At 37.3% G+C, this 19,772-nt stretch overlaps 2 protein-coding genes across 3 annotated transcripts; one reads left to right on the top strand and one right to left on the bottom strand.

The window, feature by feature from the left end:
* Positions 1–1,179: 1,179 nt before the first annotated feature.
* iffo2b (intermediate filament family orphan 2b) lies at positions 1,180–8,197 on the top strand (the record flags this gene model as incomplete). Of its 2 annotated transcripts, none has more annotated exon segments than XM_014002841.1 (6): positions 1,180–1,275; positions 2,875–3,045; positions 3,687–3,835; positions 4,172–4,343; positions 4,505–4,603; positions 5,102–8,197. In XM_014002841.1, coding segments are annotated over 6 exon segments (921 nt in total), but the record flags the coding sequence as incomplete, so codon positions are not given.
* Positions 8,198–8,654: 457 nt separating this feature from the next.
* On the bottom strand, positions 8,655–14,457 carry terf2ip (telomeric repeat binding factor 2, interacting protein; the record flags this gene model as incomplete). Its single annotated transcript, XM_014002839.1, is given in 9 exon segments — positions 8,655–9,266; positions 9,345–9,761; positions 10,207–10,307; positions 10,403–11,015; positions 11,143–11,235; positions 11,941–12,164; positions 12,929–13,062; positions 13,294–13,531; positions 14,239–14,457. Coding segments are annotated over 8 exon segments (2,031 nt in total). The 3' UTR covers positions 8,655–9,044.
* Positions 14,458–19,772: the final 5,315 nt, after the last annotated feature.

Genomic DNA, 19,772 nt, shown 5'->3' with positions numbered 1-19,772 from the left:
TATCAACACAGACTGGCTTCATTCACTTCCTCCACTGCTGTATGCTAAACTAACTAGCAGACACTGCACAGAAAATCTGCGTCATTCAAAACTCCTCCTTCTGTTTGCTGATTGGTCCAGGTAAAATAAACTACAAGCAGACACTGGGCAGAAAATTGACGTTCTGTTCACTGATTGGTTCGGCTAAAATTCTGCCAGCGAAATCCTTGTCTGTGGGAGAAATCCCAGACGGAGCAGTGAAGGGAAACTAGAATTGAGCGGAGCTGCGTCAGAAGGCAAGGGCCAGGCTAGTAGCCATGTGGAGATGCCTAATCGCTTGCTGGTACAAAGCACCAYCCTGGAGCTCAGTCTGCAGTAGGGTTGGGCATAATCTTATCGCGTGCAATTAATCGTCAGAAAAACATTAATCGATTACTTTTTGACACTTGACGATTAATACGATTAATGCCACCAGGCAGACTGACTGGGGATTACTCCRGTCAGTCTGCTTGGTGCTCCTCTCTGCTTCAAATATGACGAACATCAAAAATAAAGTTCTTTAATTTATTTATCTATCAACACAATTTAAAATATGATGTATAGCCTGAAATCTGTCATTTTCACACAATTTGGGACAATTTTTTATAAAGAGCAAATCTTTCCCACTAAATTGGTCATGTGAATACGAAATAAGGGTGTCCAGGGGTTAATCGTCAAATTAATCGTTATCGACTAAATACCACAATTAATCGTGATTAATTTTTTTGCCAATATTGCCGAACCCTAGTCTGCAGCTGAGCTCCCGCCCTACAGAGCACCCCTCCCCCGAAGCATCGTTGTGAAGATGTGCTGAAGTGGGAGTGTAGGAAATAGTAGTAGGTTCTTAAAGAGACAGAGGCCAATTTCAAGGCGTTTRGATAGGCWATGCTTCAAAGTCTAATTTCTTTCTGATAACAACTGAAGGTTACTTGATTGGGGTATAGAAGTGAACTACTGTTTGTGTCTGGAAATTATGTAATACTGCCCCTTTAAAACATGGATGCATTCCAAAAGCATAGATAAAGGTTTGCCATATTCATTTACAGTGCTTCATAWATGCTTACAAACCCATATAGCACAAAGATCATTGTGTACCTTTTATTTATTATTATTTTTTAAGATTGTATTTTGGGTTTTTTTTTCACTGTGATGTTGGTTTAGAGTGCCCAAGAGTCATCAGAGGTCCAGGATGAGCTGAATGAGAAGGTGGACAGACTGAAGGCTGAGCTCGTGGTCTTCAAGAGCCTGATGAGCGACGTAAGTGTTTGTTCAATGTCAGGGTTAAGTCATTGTCACTTCCTTAAGTTTTAAAAYGCTTTCTTCTACAAAACAAAACAAAAAAAGTTGTGTTCCTAACCCAAAGATGTTTGAACTTGTTCCAACATTATCTCAGACTGTTTTCTTAAGAATAATCTGAAGAAAAGTTGCCATTTGCTTCAGTCTACATAGAGGCACACACCCTTCCTTTCCCCCTTGTTAGTATTAAAAGATAAGTAATGCCATAAAGCCTCAAACAAGCAYTGAAAAGAGGATTGAAAAAAGCTCAAATAGCAGCTTCCTTCCTGTTTTGTACGGTCCAGTATTGTTCCATGGCAGGTTTGTTTTTCTGTGAATTATAGTTAATAGAATCCTRCAATAAGCCCACTCACAGCTTGTGCTTGATCAGGGATAAATAAACTCAGACATTATTGTGTGGTATGAGGGTTTTTTTATTCTGTTTATCTTTACTTTAATGTTAAACTTTGGACATTATTCTTTTGTCTTTTCGTTTCATTCATATGTGAATACAGAGACGGGTAAGTAACAAAGAATCAGAAGGTTGCTTAGGAGATAAATGTTACTTAATGCTTTTTAGAAGTTAGTTAGCATGTGTTGTGGCTATGAATGTGTTTGAGTGTAGTGAGTCACCTGTCATTGCACACCAAAGGAAGTCTAGTTTGAGCTTCTACTATAGTTACAACCTATATATAAACAGGATGATGGGGCGAGATAACGACTTATTTCTAGTSGGAGAGCAGGTTATTTAATTTTATTTACTTCTTGTTTTTTTATGTCTTACAGGCTCTAAGACAAAAAAAATAATTTAAAGCAGAGTTTTTGAGAAAAAAACATTGAGATTTCTCTGTACGTCTGTATACCYGCAAAATGGGTGAAAAYCTGTAAATTACGGACAATCCGTAAAAGTTATCATGTATGTCACAGYTAAGAATTCACATAAAAGAGCTATTTTCAGTAGTTGAGATTTAATATATCACTTTTGTAAAGTCAGGAAACTCAAAAAGAGAAAGGCTAAATAATAATTACTATAACAATCATTTGAATAGTTAGCATTAATAAATATAGAATTAATTAATTAAGMATAGAAATTCATTTTTTAAATAATATAAATTCAGGTAAATTATCCCATTCTTCCTAAAAAAATACATACAAATACAATAATATTTTTTTAAATCCAAACTGATCTAAAGAAACATGTAAAGTCCACACATACTTTTGTATGCATATACAACACCTCACAAAAGTGAGTACACTTCTCTCATTTTTGTAAATATTGGCCTACTGTGTCTTTTCATGGAACAACACTGAACATATGACACTTTAATACAATGTAAAGCAGTCAGCTTGAATAACTGTCCCCTCAAAATAACTCAACACACAGCCTTTAATGTGTAAACCTCTGGCAATAAAAGTGAGGGGTGCACATAYACATCTACTGGATATACAGTAAATAGCCTTTAACATACAAAATAAAACTTTATGCATTGCACACAGTACATAGGTCACACAGTGGAAATCATCAATAAATGTCTAACAGATGTGCAGAAAATCAAATAACAGCTCTCYGTGTCTTTGCAGCAAATGTCTGACCTGGACACCAAGATCCAGGAGAAAGCCCGGCGGGTGGACATGGACATCTGCAGGCGTATTGACATCACAGCTAAACTGTGTGATGTAGCACAGCAACGCAACTCAGAAGACATGTCAAAAATGTTCAATGTCAGCCCTGCAAGGTCCATTCCAGATAAGGTGTGTATCTATCCACTTCGGCGCCACKTTGTGTTTTGCAGTATTATTTTTTCAGAAAACCTGACTGTAAATGCTGCAGAAATAAGTAGTCATCTGTGGACTGAGCACTGAGCTCAAATGAAATCAGAGCTACCGGTCGCACATGGTGTGGTAACTGATACTTTAGGCATTAGCTGATCATGCACCTAACTGACCCCCTGTAAAGGTGCAGGCATGCACGCTTGAACATACGTGTACAAACGCAAAAATAGATATGCATATACATGTACAGTAGTCACTTGTACATAAACAGCAACATGAAAAAGTAAACCGCTGATGTGGCATCTTTTCATCTCTCACAAGGTTATTGGTTTGCGTCGTTGTTGTTGTTGGCTGAAGCCCAGGATTATAAATAAACCGAATGCTCCGTGATGCTGTCATGTGTTTCTGTCRTTTATGAAAGTATTGATCTGAAGATACATCTCACATAAAAACCTGATGTCATATTCGACATGTATGCATAAACATGACGCAGGTCATCGGACAAGTTTAAAAATAAATAAAATAAAAAGAATAATTTCTTCACATTATTTATAGAAATGATTCTAGTCTCTAAAAGCTGCAGTCATTTGAGCTTCTTTGTGCGTCTGTGTGTTTTGCAGGGGACCGTAGGATGCTGCAGGAGAAAGGAGCGTAAAGGCGTGTCCGACGAGGAGAATTCGGAGATGGATGCCGAGCCAAGCACTTCGGAGGAGGAGGTTCCCGGGTCGCTCAACATCACGGACGAGATGAAACGCATGCTCAACCAGCTGTAAGTGACACCTCCTTCATCAATACTGCTTTTCTACCAAAGTGAAGTCTCCTGTACTCTCACTCAAACCAAACACGCTGTTACTTCATCTCCCTCTGCTGTTTTGAYGAAGAGTTGCAACTAGCCGAATGCATGCTGTTTCTTTTTCATACAAGGATGTAGGCATTTATTGGCTTTTAAATAGCTACTTAACTAATCATTAAAGCTTCTTCCTCCTTGCATGTGGTCTTTTGCTGATTCTGGTGGCCGTTATACCTTTCCCCCCTCTCTTCTTCTCTCGTCTTTTTCCCTCTCTGTCCCATACAGACATTGTTCAGATAACTCCTTTGTTGCCAGGCGTGAGACGTTTGAAATTGACGACGACTGCGACAGTCTGACGTGGGAGGAAAATGAGGAGACCCTGCTGCTGTGGGAGGATTTCACAAACTACAACGTGCCGTGCACCATCGCCACAAGGACCTGCACAGCTACCTGCCCCAGTGAAGGCAGTGGAGAAGCTGTCGATCCAGTATGAAAAGAAAAAACTTAAGACTGTATTCATTTTTAGACATAAATATATTTAAAAATCCTGGATTAACCCTGCTTAGTCAGAGTGTAAATCATTGCTATGTATGCAGCGTAAGACATAAAGTCATGCATGATGAATGAGGTCTGTCTGTGCTCTCTAAGGATTCCCAGGATGGAAGTCTTGGCAGCCTCATTGATGAAACGGAGTCGATATTTAAGAACCGAGAGCAGAAGTACCAGGAGACCATCGGCCAGATTGAGGTAGATGGATCTGTAAATTATTTTGAAGTAAAAACACAAAACCTGCTTAGTTACAGGTATAATTAAGCAAAAAACACTAAGTCCAGGAACTATTTCAGTTCACTAGTATGTTTAATTACCTTTTAAGGAAATTATCAAATTTTAAACAAGAAACAAAGTCAATCAGATTTTCTTTCCTAGTTTGAACACATGTAGGACTTCTCTAATCCAGGTGCACAAACCATCTAGAAAGAAAAACTTAGTTTATTCAGCTCTCTCCTGCTGTGCTTCCAACAAATCAGTAGGCAGCATTAAACATTAAAAACATTCATGGTTCACAGAGGATAAACTCTGCACACATATTCAACTTTAATTTCTATTTTTATCCATGATCACGGTAAACCTCGTGGCTGCCTGTAGGTCTAATGTCTTGTACTTACCAAGCAACTGAACCGAGATTTGAGAACTGCTAGCTATTCATCCAGCTGACTTCCTTTTCATTCTTTGTTATTTTTTCAGATGGAGCTGGCGACAGCAAAGAGCGACATGAACCGTCACCTCCATGAGTACATGGAGATGTGCAGCATGAAAAGAGGCCTCGACGTGCAGATGGAGACCTGTCGGCGGATGATCAAAGGTGGCAGGAACTCTCCCTCTTTCAGCTCCGTGGCTAGCAGCGACTCAGGGAACACAGACGAGATCCAGGATGAGATCTCGGACAAGGACGCAGAAGCTGAAGTCCCAGTTAGTTGATGGCCGCACAGCTGGGTTTTGACTCCTCGCCTCCCGTTTGCTCATAATAATCAATGAGGTGGGGTTTAAAAGCGTACACAGCTTGACCTGACGGGAGGTGAAACCTAAATCTGAGTCCGTTTGACCAAGTTCTGGTGCAGGTTTAGAACTGGTGCTTTTATACTATTTCTGTTGTTTAGAACGTGGTGGCGGGGGTGTCTTTGCTTTGTAAAAAGATAGGGAAGCAAAAGCAGACACGGAATTGTGCTCTTCCTCCTCGCTGCCTCAATGGATTCTGATGCAGGGCTTTGCATAATTTTCTTGGGGTGGAAAACAAACAAAAAAAGCCTTAATATATATTTAAACAGGCTCAGAAAAGTTTTTCTATCCTATTAAAATCCTTTTTTTCTAAAGGAATTGAATACAGTACATATTGTACTCCTCTATTCACCAAAACGACGACAAAAAATACATACTTCTTTTATTTGTTTCGGAAAAACGTTGGGTCTTGCCCCTCCTCCCCCCACTTGTTTTGTGTTATTTTAGTTCAGGTGTGGTATTTGCAATCCAAATTAAAGTGTTGGGGTTTAAGTGTCTTCTGTCAGGGGGACAAAGAGGAGTAGAAACGAATGGTGTTCCAGTTCTGGCGGTTTCTGAGGGAACTCTGCAGGCTTGCCAAAGTTGACGGAGGAAAGGAGCACAGCCTTTTCATGCATTGGTGCACTACTGAAGTTCTATGCAATTTAGCTGGCCTTATTCTTTTGTACAGGCTGCCACCGTTTGTAGCTTCTCTTACAACCATTAGCCTTTAGTACAGCAGATGTTTTTAGTATGTACGTCTTATTCTCTTACAGTGATCTTTGTTGGGGACGTTACCTGAATCAGTGCCCCAAATATATTATTTTGTGGCGATATGTGTTTGCCAGGTGTTTATTTGCAGCTGGAAGAGTTGATGCAAACCTCACTCATGTCTTATGCTGATAAGTTGTACACATCATTTGAAAAGGCACAGAACCGTCAAAGCTATACTCCCTCCTAACTGTCATGCAAAACCAAAGGTCATATTTTAAAATGCTTCTTATTTTTGGGTCAAAGTGATGTAAAATTTGTTTAATGTATTTTTTTTTTCTAAGCAGTGACTGTCTTGGAAAAGTGGTTTCAGTGTAAGTTTGTTAAATTCTGATTTCACATCATCTCCAGCTGTTCTGAAGGGAACTTTGTTTCAGCCAGATTTCACTTCCTGCTTTGTTTCGTCTGAAAAGGAGCTAGAAATGTCAAGATTGTACATAGACGTTTGAAGGCATGTGATTGTTTTACCCCAGAGGCCTTTTTAGTTTTGTTTTTATATCAGTCTACAGACTGGGAGAATTTATCTGTTCATCACAGAAAATGGTTAAAGCATGAAGACAGCAGTGCTGTTCAAACCATCTCTTCTTTAAGAAAACACAAATGTATGTGCAGTTTGTGACTCAAAGATTAAGTGCTACTTCTATCTTGAAGTTTTTCAGAAGCAGAATGTTGAATTTTTACCCTTTGGCTTTTTTACGCATGCTGATGGAGCAAAAGAAAGGAGCCATGGGGTTATTTTTGTTGTTTGTTTTGTTTTTATAAAGTTTTATTTTGAACTCAAAAACGCTGCAATACAGACTCTGTTGTGTCATTGCATATGTGCAGCAGAAAGTGTGCTTTTCAAAGATTTTACCGACTGTGTTAACTATTAAACTGTGTTGCCATATTAATCGTTTTTAATTCCACAGATAGATTACATTCTTTCCAGATCTTTAGTCTTTTCTTGATGCTAACAGAAAGCTAATTGTTAATACAGACAAAAGTGAAGAACCTCATTTCTGATGAAAATGTCCAACTTTTTCATTAAGTTGATTTAAAACCAGCCTAATAAGAGCCATTCTTTTACTGGTACTGTACTTTGCAGCGGCTGTGTCACATAATTTAATGACTATCATTCAGGAACAGCGGGTCCTCTTGTCTTCTGCAGTCTCCTGACTATCACACTAACCAGCCAACCAACACAAACACATACAGTAACGTGACAAAGATCATGATACTCACTCTGGAAAGCTGTGCAGTCTCAGTGTACATGCCCATTAGTAACTCCTGCAAACTACTTTATCTCCACTTTCCCGTCACTTTAAGCAGGTTCCAGGTGTTCTCAGTGAAAAATGTTTCAGCAACTCATTTTGTTGAATGCAGTTTGGTTTCAGGAACCCCTAAGACCCAAAATTAATAACTGTGCTAAATAACATGTAGCTGTTAAAAATGCAGGGATACGTGGCATGTGTTTACTTTTTGGTTGCTTTACTAAACAAGTTCTCAACCTGACCAACGTAAGGTGTGTGATGGACGTTATGTCCATTAGATCCTAGTGGATGTGAATGTTTCTTATTAAAAAGTGTGTGTGTGTGTGTGTGTGTGTGTGGGGGGGGGGGGGGTTAATACGGGCAGGCTTTTTTTAAACTTGGGGGATGATGGCTTTGTGTTTGTTGTCAACATTTAATTTAACACCATTACTCGCATACATATCGGCTTTTAAAAATCACTGTATCGTTTAATTTTATGATTATGACAAGATGTCACAGCAATTTGTTTTGGCGAAAAGCTGCTTAACTCAATGAGAAACGACTTTATTTTTTAATGCGGCTCACGGGTAGCATCTTTTTTTGTTTTGTTTTTAAGTGGCTGTTTTATTGAAGTTTTTGTTGTCCTCTTTCTTAGTTTTGTATTTTCTTATCATTTGTCTTTACTATTTATACAGTGTATTCATGTTGGTGTTGGGCAGTCTTAGTTTTAAAGGTATGAATGTACTCAACTGATTTGGGGGTAAAATGAAATAAAACGGTGAACTGGATAAAAACAACAAAAAAAGTTAACTTGTCTTTTTTATTTAAAATATTTTCTTCCCCCTCACACATCTTAATGTCCACTGATGAAGGTGAAGCCAGAGCAATAATGTTTCTGCAAGTACAGTAAAAAAAAAAATACCACGATTCAAAGTGTTAACTTTGAATTTTACAGATACTGAGCCTCATCTACAGCGGGGGTGGGCAATGCTGGTCCTCGAGTGCTGCTATCCTGCATGTTTTACTTGTTCCTCTGCTCCAAAACACCCGATTTGAATAAACTGATGATCAACAGGCTCCTAAAGAACTGGAACAGTTAATTCAGTCACTTAATCAGGTGTGTTGGAGCAGAGAAACAAGTAAAACATGCAGGATAGTGCCCCTCAAGGACCAGGATTATCCATCCCTGATCCACAGGTTATTGTTTTTATTTTCAAGTAAAACATAATTTTTTTAATGAAAAAGTACAGAAAACAATTAAATGGTTTTTAAACATTTATTATGAAACTTATTGAAATAAAACCAATTTCATGAAATATCTTGATGTTAAAATGCACAAAAGGTTCTGCATACAAAAAAATATAGACCACACAAATCTTTTCTTTGTGATTTTTTAAAATAATCACAGGTTTATCTTGCTCTAAACTTTTATTTTAGTTATTTTTACTTCATATTGTCCACTTTAGTCACTAAGAAAGTTCATCAAGAAAGTTTGAACCACAAAGAATAACAAAGAGTTGTTTTTCTTTTCTATCAAAAATGTCAGAAACCCCAACAATAAGCAGATGAGGAAAACTAACTTCTGTAAAACAAATTTTAAATTCTTCACCGGATGAAGAGATGTTTGTCCAAATTTTCCATCWGTATCACTTTCACCCTTCCACTTCGAGAAACATGATTCTCTTTGCCACGTTCTCCTCACCATATTTCTCCTGCAGCTTCTGACGAACAGCAGGATCAGATGAGAGCAAAAGACTGTCATCRTGGTGAGTCCAAATCCGTACTGAAACAGAGGAAGGATTCACAAGCAGGTCCAGTGCAGCAGAGAAGTCTCCACTGGTCTTTAACAAGGCTTTGGTCACACTGATCAAGTCCTAAAAAATACAACAAAACAAGGTATTAAAAACAAATTACATTAAATGAATCTACTGCTCCAAGTCGGCCTCACTCACCTGGTTTGTCTGGTTCATCAGTTCTCTGATTCTCTGCTTGTCTTCCTCTAACTGTGCTTGAGTGAGAGAAAATGCGGCACCTTTGTCCACCGYGGGCTGTGAGTTGGACGGAGCAGCTAAACAATCGGCGTAAACAGACTGAGAGTCTTCTTCCTGGGACTCACTGTCGAAAATAAACAGGTGGGCCTTTGCGGTCGCACCGGCAGGCTCAGCAGCAGCGGGCACAGCAGGTGCAGCAGCGGGCACAGCAGGTGCAGCAGCGGGCACGTCTGTGTCTGGGATACAGTCAGCACTCGAGGCCTGAGACTCTGGCAGGTTTCCCTGTGGGTCGGGTCCAGTTTTGGGGTTGGACTGTGCAGAAGTCTGGTCTGCTGTTTCAGAATCTTTTTGAAGATCTGGAGCGTCATCTTCGTCAGACTGTGACATGTAAAAAATCAGAGAAGGGCAATCAATAATTTTTTTGTACGTTGTAAATTGAAAACTATTTTGATTGAATTTATTTAAGGAAAAGGGGCAGAAATCATAAGATTCTTTTCTTCTTCTGCTACCTTTCATTTAATTTGATTGTTTTTGTTGTATGTTGAATTTATGTTGTTTTGTTTATATGAATAAACTTTATTTAAGAATAATGCACTTAATAGCCTACAAACCTTTTCCAAAAGAAAAATATATATTCTAAAGAAGACCACCTTTATTTATCAGCATTGCACCCAAGATGGTCAAAAACGTTTTTATGTAATTTATTACAAAATTGTACAGCATTCATTTAAAAAATACTTTTTTATTAGCAGTATAATATGGTTCAAATTCTCTTTATGTCTTTAAAAGGTACAGATTGTGACACAAGTATTAAAATTTTTACCTCAGAGTCATCTTCAAACTCCTTTGTTGCCACTTCAAGAATCCCCAGCTGCCTTTTCTCTCTTTTCTTCGCTGCCTTTTGTGGCACTGAATTAGATTTACCTTGGAAAAAAAAAGATGTGTTATCCAGCCTGATGGAGCTTTTTTTAAGTTTCTGTAGAGGAAAATGTTTCTACATGAGCAACTCTGTGACAAACCTGCTTGTGGTGTTTTAGAGTTGGTATCTTGTTCACGCTGCTCCGGCTGACTCTCTGCTTCTGATGCCACCTTCTTTCCTCTGGCTCTTTTCGGAGGTGGTGAATCTGTTAGGTTGTCTTGACGAACAGACTTAAGTGGTGATTTAGTTTTCTTAGAGATCTGTGGAGRTGGTGTGGAACGCGCAGTGCAGCTCGAGGATGATCGGAGTTTTTTCGCATAAGGCTCAGGGGATCCAAGCTCGAGCTGCCTGCGAGTTATTCGACGCTGTGGTTGTTCAAGTCTGGGGGAGTCAAACAGCGTTTTGATTAGTTTTTTTGAAGAAGATTTTTGGGGAGTGGACTTGGACTGGACTGGAGGAGAGGCTTCAGGCAAATTTTGTTTCTGTGGAGAGACGGTTGTTTCAGGTTCATCTCTCTCTGGTTCTGTGGTCTCAGCAGTTCTGGAGGGGGTACCTGGCTGTAAGTTTTCTCTTTCAGTTTGAGAGGATTCCAAGTTTTCATCTGCTTGTTCATCTGACTCCTGATTCTGTTCCTCTTCCACTCCGCTAAGATCAGCTGTCTGAGCATCTTTATTTTTAGGTGTGCATCCTGCAGGCTCCGACTCAAGTTCAATCTGTGGAGACACCAAACCTGTTCAGTTCAGTTCTGAACTAAATTCACATTCGCATCTTTAAAACATCTCCTGCATTGTTTGTCTGCAGAAGACACGCTTTGAGCTCTGTGTGCTGCTGCTGCTGTACCTGTGTCGAGTTGGAATCTGCTGAATGTGTCTGAGGAACAACTTCTTCTTCACAGAATGATTTTTCAGCATCACTCTCTTGATTTGCTGCCACCTAAATAYAAAAATATGAAAGCTGATTAGCAATGTGGAGACATTTTAGAGCTGAATTTTTACATTCACACAGTGCATGAAGTTGTAAGAAAATAGTGTTTCAGACGTTATTGTGGTTTTACTTTAAAACTGGCGCTATCTAGTGGTCTTTAGCTTGAGTGTACATGTAAATGACCTGAACTAATGCACTTTATCAAGTCCGTACGGAATACAAAGAAACTGTATCTACGCAGCACCGGGAAAGACTAAATTCAACTTTTCTACACTGCTAGAAATAGGTATAAAACAAAAAGCTTTTTAAAATTAATTTATTTTTATTTGTGTTTTGACTGTAATTTTAACTATGTCCTGTTGTGTCTGTCTCTTGTACAGCACTTTGGTTGGCCTTCCTTGTACTGTTTAAAGTACTTTATAAATAAAAAGTGATGGTAAAGTGGTAAAAAAGAGGATTCTTTAGCTTATCATTTAAATGTGAAAAGGAAGGATTTAAAAGTATGATAAGTCGCCTTTAGGTTGTGTAATGAAAAGAAGATCTGTCCAAAACTGGCCCCACCAAATAAATCAGGTAAATCCAATCAATAGAAAATTTATAATGGGGAAAAAAGTTATAACAAAAATATTGCTTTATTTAGAAAAATCTCATGCAAAAATTGTTTTAAAACAAGTASTATGTGTTGTACACAAAACGCTACAGATAGTTCCTTACCTTTGCTGTTTTATTAGCATCTTCTCTTATTTCCACCTCCTCAATCTCTGATTGTTTAGTTGCGAGAAATTTCTTATATCTGGACTTCATCGACTGCCAGCTGTGACTGGTCACACGCTGTTTCTCCATCTCTTGCCAGTATAGGTTACCCCCAATGTTAAGCTTATTTTTGCGGACAAAAGCCAAAATGTCAGCATCCTCTTCAGGGGTATAGGCAAGTCTGCCTGATAATGAATAGAATGTAAATGCATGAGTGGATAAACTTAAATAATCTCCTAATATCAGACAGACATGAAGATAAAAATGTGTGTGGTATAATGTGATTTAAAGACATTTAAGAAACTTTAAAGATAAATGTAGAAACGGTCATAGCTAAGGCTGTAGGTTACCACAAAGCTAAAATGTAAATGCTTTTTATATTGTCATCAATGCATGTTCCCATACAATGATGAGATTTGTGCTCTGCATTTGACCAATCACGTGTGACACCCATGTAGAGCAACAAGCAGCTATGTWAGCACCCAAATACTTATTCAACCTCTATCTCTTTATCAAAATAATAAGAATAAAGTGAATAGTTACAAAAATTAATTTGGAAAAGGAAAAAAAAGAACTGAGTTTTACAGAGATTTAATTATTCAAAAGAACTTGTTTTGATGATATATTTATATACTGTATATATATATTTGGCAACCTCTGAGAAGACAAGGTTGTGAGCCCACCCTGTGCTCTCTGATGCCCACCAGGTTGGTAACCACTGGTGTAGAACAAGCCTATACTTATAAATATGCAATAAAATAAATATTTTCTGTGTTATAACAATAAAACAGTCTCACTGTCCTTTTGAATAATATAAATATTGTTAATTCATATTTGCAAAAGAGATATTAACAGACAACAAGCAAAAAGAAGAATAAAAGTGTGAGTCCTACAGGTGATTCGGGACTGTAACTGTCACAAAGTGCAAACTCAGTTGTTTACATCGTACCTGCAGCACTGCCTTTGCTTTTGTTTAGTCTAGGAGACTCTTTCTGGATCACTTTAGGAATGAACCTGTAATCTTCTAAATTCAGCTGTTCCTCCTGTTCAACGCAGTCAAGAATATACTGAGTGGACACATACCTAGAATGACATTAAAAGTAGCCAATATTAAAAAAAAGAGCCTAAAACAAATGGACATGCACAACTAGGATCTCTCTGCACAAAATAAGAAAAATACCCTGTATATTTACAATATGTTGCTTCTGTTCCTTCTTTCAACTATGCCTTTGTGAGCATCATCTCTCATCACTTCTGACTGACTAAATTGTACTGTATTAATGTTATCCATTACCATTTCACTCCATCACCTACCAGTGTGCAGCAGATTCAGGAACTGAGCTCTTTTCCTCAGGATCAATCAGCAGAATGGCCCCTGGCTGCTGGACGCGGCACATCACCCCTCCTCCAGCAGTGATGAGAGGCTGGAGCTTTTGTTTGACAGGACCCGGTCGCAGGAAGAAATTCATGGGCTCAGAATCCACAGTCATGAAGAGGACYGGGGAGATAGATGGGGTCGGATCTTGCTGTTTAGATGACATTGTCAAAATACCTGGTGGATGAAAGAAAATAAATAAATTAATTATTTTGTTTTGAGAAGCAGCAGCTCTTCAAATTCATTCATACTATATATCCGAGCAACACCTTTATTACTACACTGTCATAATAAAAACTGCACATGAAAAATAATGGATCTTTTCAAAAATGCTTTATTATTTGAATTAAAGTGCAAACATTATCAACATCATGCAGTCACACTAAWATTGCAAATACAAAAATATATACAAATGTAATTTTTACTTGTCAAACTGGCAGAAGACAATATTTAGTTTCTCATTTAAAGGTCAATCTTTTTTTAATAATTGAGTGATTTGGCTAAATTGAATATGAGGACAATGCAAGTCAGACTGTTCATCACATATCATTTAGCAGGACATTTTTCACAACACACAGGTGCACTTTATTAGGTGAATTATGGTGCATTATTACAGSAGTGCAGAGTTCTATCCTTCATCATCATGCATTATTGTTAAAACTACGTGGCATAAGTTATTATGCCAAATTGTTTTAACGATATTAATGCACGACCATGCAATTTAGTTTAACAAGGAACTGAGTTGCTTAAACATTTTCTTTGAACTGTTGGCGCTTGTTTACACAAATCTCAAGTTAACCTCGTCAATACTTTATAAATGTAAAGAGCTACCCTAATAACCGCAGCTATTTTCAGATTGAACAGGGTAAAGCTAATACTTTTACCAGCTTCTGAAGAGCTCAGATCAGAGAGGGTCCTTATTTGGTCTTTCCGCTGCTTACAGTTAAGTCACATCAACTTTTATGTTCAGTGTAACTCATATAATGAAGTTATGACTAAAATTAAACTGTGGGAAATGTTTTAAAAGCTGTTATCTTGAAATAAACAAAACTAAAACTCTTCTTTCCCGCCCGACAATAACAACAACCCTAACTTCCGGGTAGTTCTTCTTCTTCTTCTTCTTCTAATGGAGTTTGTTAGCGGTTGGCAGGAAACTGAAGGTGCGCATTACCGCCACCTACTGATATGGAGTGGGRTTCAAGATGGTTTAATTTCTATTCTGAAAATGTGAACAGGCATTTCATCAGAAACTGTTGATAAATAACAAAATGAAAGATGTCTCCTTTAAACTGTTACAGAATATATTCTACTAATCAGTTCATGAAGAAATATATTAAAACAATTGACCCCAACTGTAAATTTTGCAAAGAGCACACAAAAACAATTAGTCATTTATTCAGGAAATGTTGAATCACAACGACATTTAAGAAGCAATGTAATAATTTTTATCATTTGTAATATCGACACTAATTTTTCATTAAGGTATGAACACATTATCCACCTGTGATGGACTTGCGACCTGTCCAGGGTGTACCCCGCCCCTCGCACTGTAACTGCTGGATATGGGCACCAGTGACCCACGCAACCCTGAAAAGGAAGAAGCGTGTACAGAAAATGGATGGATGGATGGATGAACACATTATTTTTGGTTTTCATGGAAAGAATTCTAATATAAAAAACCCTAGCAATTAATAATCATAATATTTGGAAAATTCCATTTTCACAAATGTACATTTTTGTCATCTTCACATTTTTTTTCCAGGTTTGATTAAAGAAATCGAATTATATTTATGTACTATCTCTAAAAGTACCAACAAGAAAAGCTATAAACACATTCAAATGTTGTAGCTCTTTGAATGTATTTAATTTATGATGTTTTTTTAATGTACTAAATGTAGAAACCTATCCCCTGGCATATGTTGATTTTGGTTTTGTTGTTCCTTGTTCTTGCTTTGTTGTTCTTTGTTATCCTGTTCTGTTTACATATTTGTAATTATTGACCTGTGCAAAGAATTTATCAATTAAAAAAAGTGTTTATAGACCTACTCAGATTCTGTTAAAKATTTTTGTGATCAGATTATGACTTGTATATGTTTGCTCCATAACTTCCTTAGCAGTGTGTCTATTAAGTTAAACGTTTTCTTGATATTTTCAAACTGTCTCTTCATAAATCTTGTTTCTTATTTCTGGCATTCCATCATAACATGTTTTATTGTTCCATTCTGTTCACAGTGGTCACATTTCCCTGTATTGTGTTTTTGCATTGTAAAGAGTGTGTAATTAAGTCCTGTGTCCAAATCTCAGTTGTTATGTTTTCATCTTTTCTGCTCCTTCTAGCTCATTTCTATTACTGTCCATCTTGCTTTGTTATCTCCCTCCCTCCCATATGTCTTTCTTTTATTATGCTTTTTGTTTCAGATTTACCTGTTTGAACTGTGAAATTAATGTCACATTGATTTGCTTTCTTTCTCATTTTTACTCACCCACATGTGCAATAACAGTTATTAACCCCATCCCTTGTATCTTGAATAATGTATGAAGTTATTTCTATCAAAATATCGGGTCTGCTGTCTTAGAGAACATTTTTTAAACTCAATAAGACCAAACTTGAATGACAACATAATTGTCTTTAGTTGTTTTACTTCTTTCCACACACTGTAATAAGATTGCAATAATTTCTCCTGTATACACCGATAGAACATAAGTGATTCTTGTACCTACTTTTAATAGAAATTCTGATTCTATGAATGTGACTCCCATTTTCTCTGTTTTTTGATGCACCTGTTTCTGAATTTACTGGGAATATTTGTTGGCAGTTGGCAAACCCATTTGTTTATTACTGCCACTAACTAACCCCCTAAGATTAAGTAGAAAGGAAAAACAAACAAAACAAAAAATCCTTTCTATATTCGGCTAATTAAACTAATTTCCTTTCAAATTAAACAATTTTTTGGGTATATGTTGGTTGTGTGAAATCCTGATGTTTTGCCTTGTGATTGCAAAATGCTATTGAATATTGCTATGTTCAGCTGTTTCTGGTTAATTTTGTTTGTTTGTTTGTTTGTTTGTTTGTTTGTTTGTTTGTTTGTTTGTTTGTTTGTTTGTTTGTTTGTTTCTGATTTTGGTTTGTTAAAATGTGTGCATTTTCCTGTTTGCCCATTTTGTATGAAATGTGGTTGAGATCTGAGTCCAATTCTGAGTCAAGTGATGACATTTGCTCCTCTTCTTGTCAGTGTGCATTGCCAATGCAATGCACACTATTGTGATTCGTTTCCCATCCAAGTCATCTCAACTTTGCCATGTTTCTCCTCCTGCAGACTTTGTCCTAGAGCTGCCATTGTAATTTTTATCTGTAAAGCTCCTGTGCTAAATGATGGCTATGCCTTTTGGTACCTGTAAAAGTTGTAGTTTTTGAAATATTAATGTTTCAACTTTATTCCAAATTCGTATAATGGGAGTCAATGGGGCCTTGTAATGGTCCAATACTGCCCCCAGCTGTACTCAACGTGGTACTGTACCATAGTGTTTTTATATTTAATCTCAATAGTTCAGTGTTTACAATACTAACATGATTGTATTTTGATGTTTTACTATAATATTGTCTTAATACTGTTCTATTGTTGTAATATTATGCACTTTAGTGTCAATAATTGTATTGGCAATGTGGCCTCTTTCTGGACACATAAAAACCAACCCCAGCCACCACCTTCTGCCACAGCTCCATTGGTCTAATGGTCTATGTCATGGACTTTCATGTGGGAGATCAGGGTTCAAAACCCAGCTAATGCAACTTWAACAAAAAAATGTCTCTTCAAACTTCATATTGTCAYACAATTACCTTACTTACAARCACCTGCTGACAAGACAGGCACAAGCTGGTAGAGAAAACACATTTGAACTTGGTCAAAGTTCATTCTGCAAGTCCAATGCTGCAGGCAAAGCCATGATACATGGCAATGCACCCTTGTTTTTACATCGTAAAAACCCGTCTAGTTGTAGTTGTTCTTTTTTTTCACTAAAWAACAAATCTTTCAAATTAAGCGCTTTAACAGAAATAAACAAGCACATGGCAAAGATGAACACTGTGCCTGATTAATTATTGCTTGTGGGCTGAGAAAGTGATTCAAAAAATAATATTACTTGTAACAACTGCTAAATGAATAATTTCTCCCAAGAAACGTGATACAGAGAGGAGGAAAAACGGGKTCAGAACCACACAAACAGAGTGCAGGTTGATGCACATCAAAAAGAAGACAAATACAGTAACTAATCGATCTTGTCTGATTGGTCTTTTGTTCCCCAGAGGCTTGAGCTGAAAAATGAGACGGATCACTGTTGCTCTGATTTCAGTGCCTTCTATAAACACAGAACAGCTGCTTAAAGCTGAATCTGGAGTGAAAAAAACACAAACAAAAGCTCTTTTTATAGAGTCCCATGTGATGGAGCTTAGTCAGTGTTAGAGTTGCGAGACCACGAGTAATGACAGGTTTCTGAACAGGCTAAAATTGAAACAAGTCTGATGACATGCATGTGCCTTTTTTTTTTTTTTTGCAGCATCGTGGAAACATGAACTCTGCTTTGACCACAAGGTCCCCATTTCCTCATTTTTTCCAGTATTAAAGAGCCATACAACTTCTTAAAACTTTCCCCATTTTTACATACAGTATACTGCTGAATAGACAAATGTAGCTTTACTTTACATTATAATATTTTTGTATTATACAATTGTATGTTTTATCAGTTTTAAACGTATCAATCTGGACATAGAAAACTATTCCATCATATACAAAATATTACAACTAAAGGATTTTAACACAAGCTTGCAAAGCAGAAACAAGCTGTAGGAAGTARCTGAAGGTAAAAATAGTTCATGTGACAACATGAAGTTCACTTAAGGCTGAAGTGTGTTGGGCGTTTAGGACAGGCAGAGACTTTGCTGATGGAAAGCATCCTGTGCACTGAGACAAGACTGGCCAGGACGTGTTAAGGGTCAGGATCAGAGAACTGAACACAAGTGGAGGAAAGAAAACCACAAACAAAAGTGTAAAATGTGCAAATAAGAAAATAWAAAACTGGATAAGCAAGTTGGCCTGTAAAAACTCTGATTTCAGATATGTAATTTTTACATTTTTGAATAATAAAATAAAAAATAAATAAAAAAAATCATCTCAGTTACTCAAACAGCGAAGTGATAAAACGGCTGTGCCACAAACTTAACTTAAAATGTTGAGAAGACATCAAATAATGATTGTGCAAGGTTTTGATTTCACCTGGAAGTTTGCTGCAGTCGTTTCTCAGATGTGTTATTATGCAAATCGGAAATGCGGGCATGCAGTTATTGTAAACAAAGCACCTTTTATCTGCATACTTTTTTCAACAAATCTGAGCGTAAATACATACTGATACATCAAAATTGTTCACCCTTTCTGAGAGACTTGAAAGAGCTGCAGTTCTCTTTACTTTTTAAATTTCTCTAAATATTTGTTTTGTTTACAGGGTGAAGGAACTTTGATTAAAGCAGACGGATATTGATTAAATCTGACGTAAAACTTAAAATCTAATAAATATTCTCCAGTGTTTGAAAATTCTAATAACAATTGTTCATTAAGGGCAATTTCTCTTCATTAGTTGAAACAGTGCGGTTCTGGAAATAAATGATGTTTTTCACTGCATCATCCTCCTGGCCCTCACAGTCCAAACAGCTACATTATTGTTTCTGGCCTCTGTTGTTCCTCTCCCTCCTCAGTTAAACCAGCTGAAACAATAAAAACAACCACGAAGGAGCTACAACTCCTTCACTTCGAAATATGTTTTAATACAATTTGTCATAATTAGATGGATGAAGAGATTCTTTAAGCCGCCCTGAAACAATGGGCTAATTCCTGATTTTTTTTTTTTCCTGATGTGCTGAAACCAGGGAATGTTTCTGTCAGAAACAGCAGCGGTGGGGATGATGTTAGGTCAGCCCACCTCAGCTGACGGCTGGGGTTGCTTTAACTCAGGAAAATCYCCACAGATGGGAGGCCTGAAGGCTCAGGCAGCAGAGGGAGATGTTGCATCGTTTTACTKAGCAACAAAATCCCAGGTCAGCAAAAGTTTTCTTTTAGTCTGCAGAACAAACTCATCCAGAGGCAGTTTTTGTGGATTTACTATAATTTCACTTCTTTTATATTCCACGTATTGCCTTTCTCCTGCAGAATAAATCAAATATATACAGGAATGTTCCTTATCTGCTAAAACCAATGCAGATGAACTTCMCTTCAGGTCATTTTGATCAAGATTTCAATGTTTTTGTTTTTGATTTCAACCAAATCTGCTTTTTGCAGGAGAACCTGGTTTCTCTGAGCCACTACAAATAGGTTAGAAAAGTTCTTTAGATGAATTAATTTACAATACTTGGCTGGACTTTATATATATA

This window comes from Austrofundulus limnaeus, unplaced genomic scaffold, assembly GCF_001266775.1.
Source record: "Austrofundulus limnaeus strain Quisiro unplaced genomic scaffold, Austrofundulus_limnaeus-1.0 Scaffold15, whole genome shotgun sequence".
NCBI lineage: Eukaryota > Metazoa > Chordata > Actinopteri > Cyprinodontiformes > Rivulidae > Austrofundulus > Austrofundulus limnaeus.
This window is presented reverse-complemented; position numbering and strand designations above follow the sequence as displayed.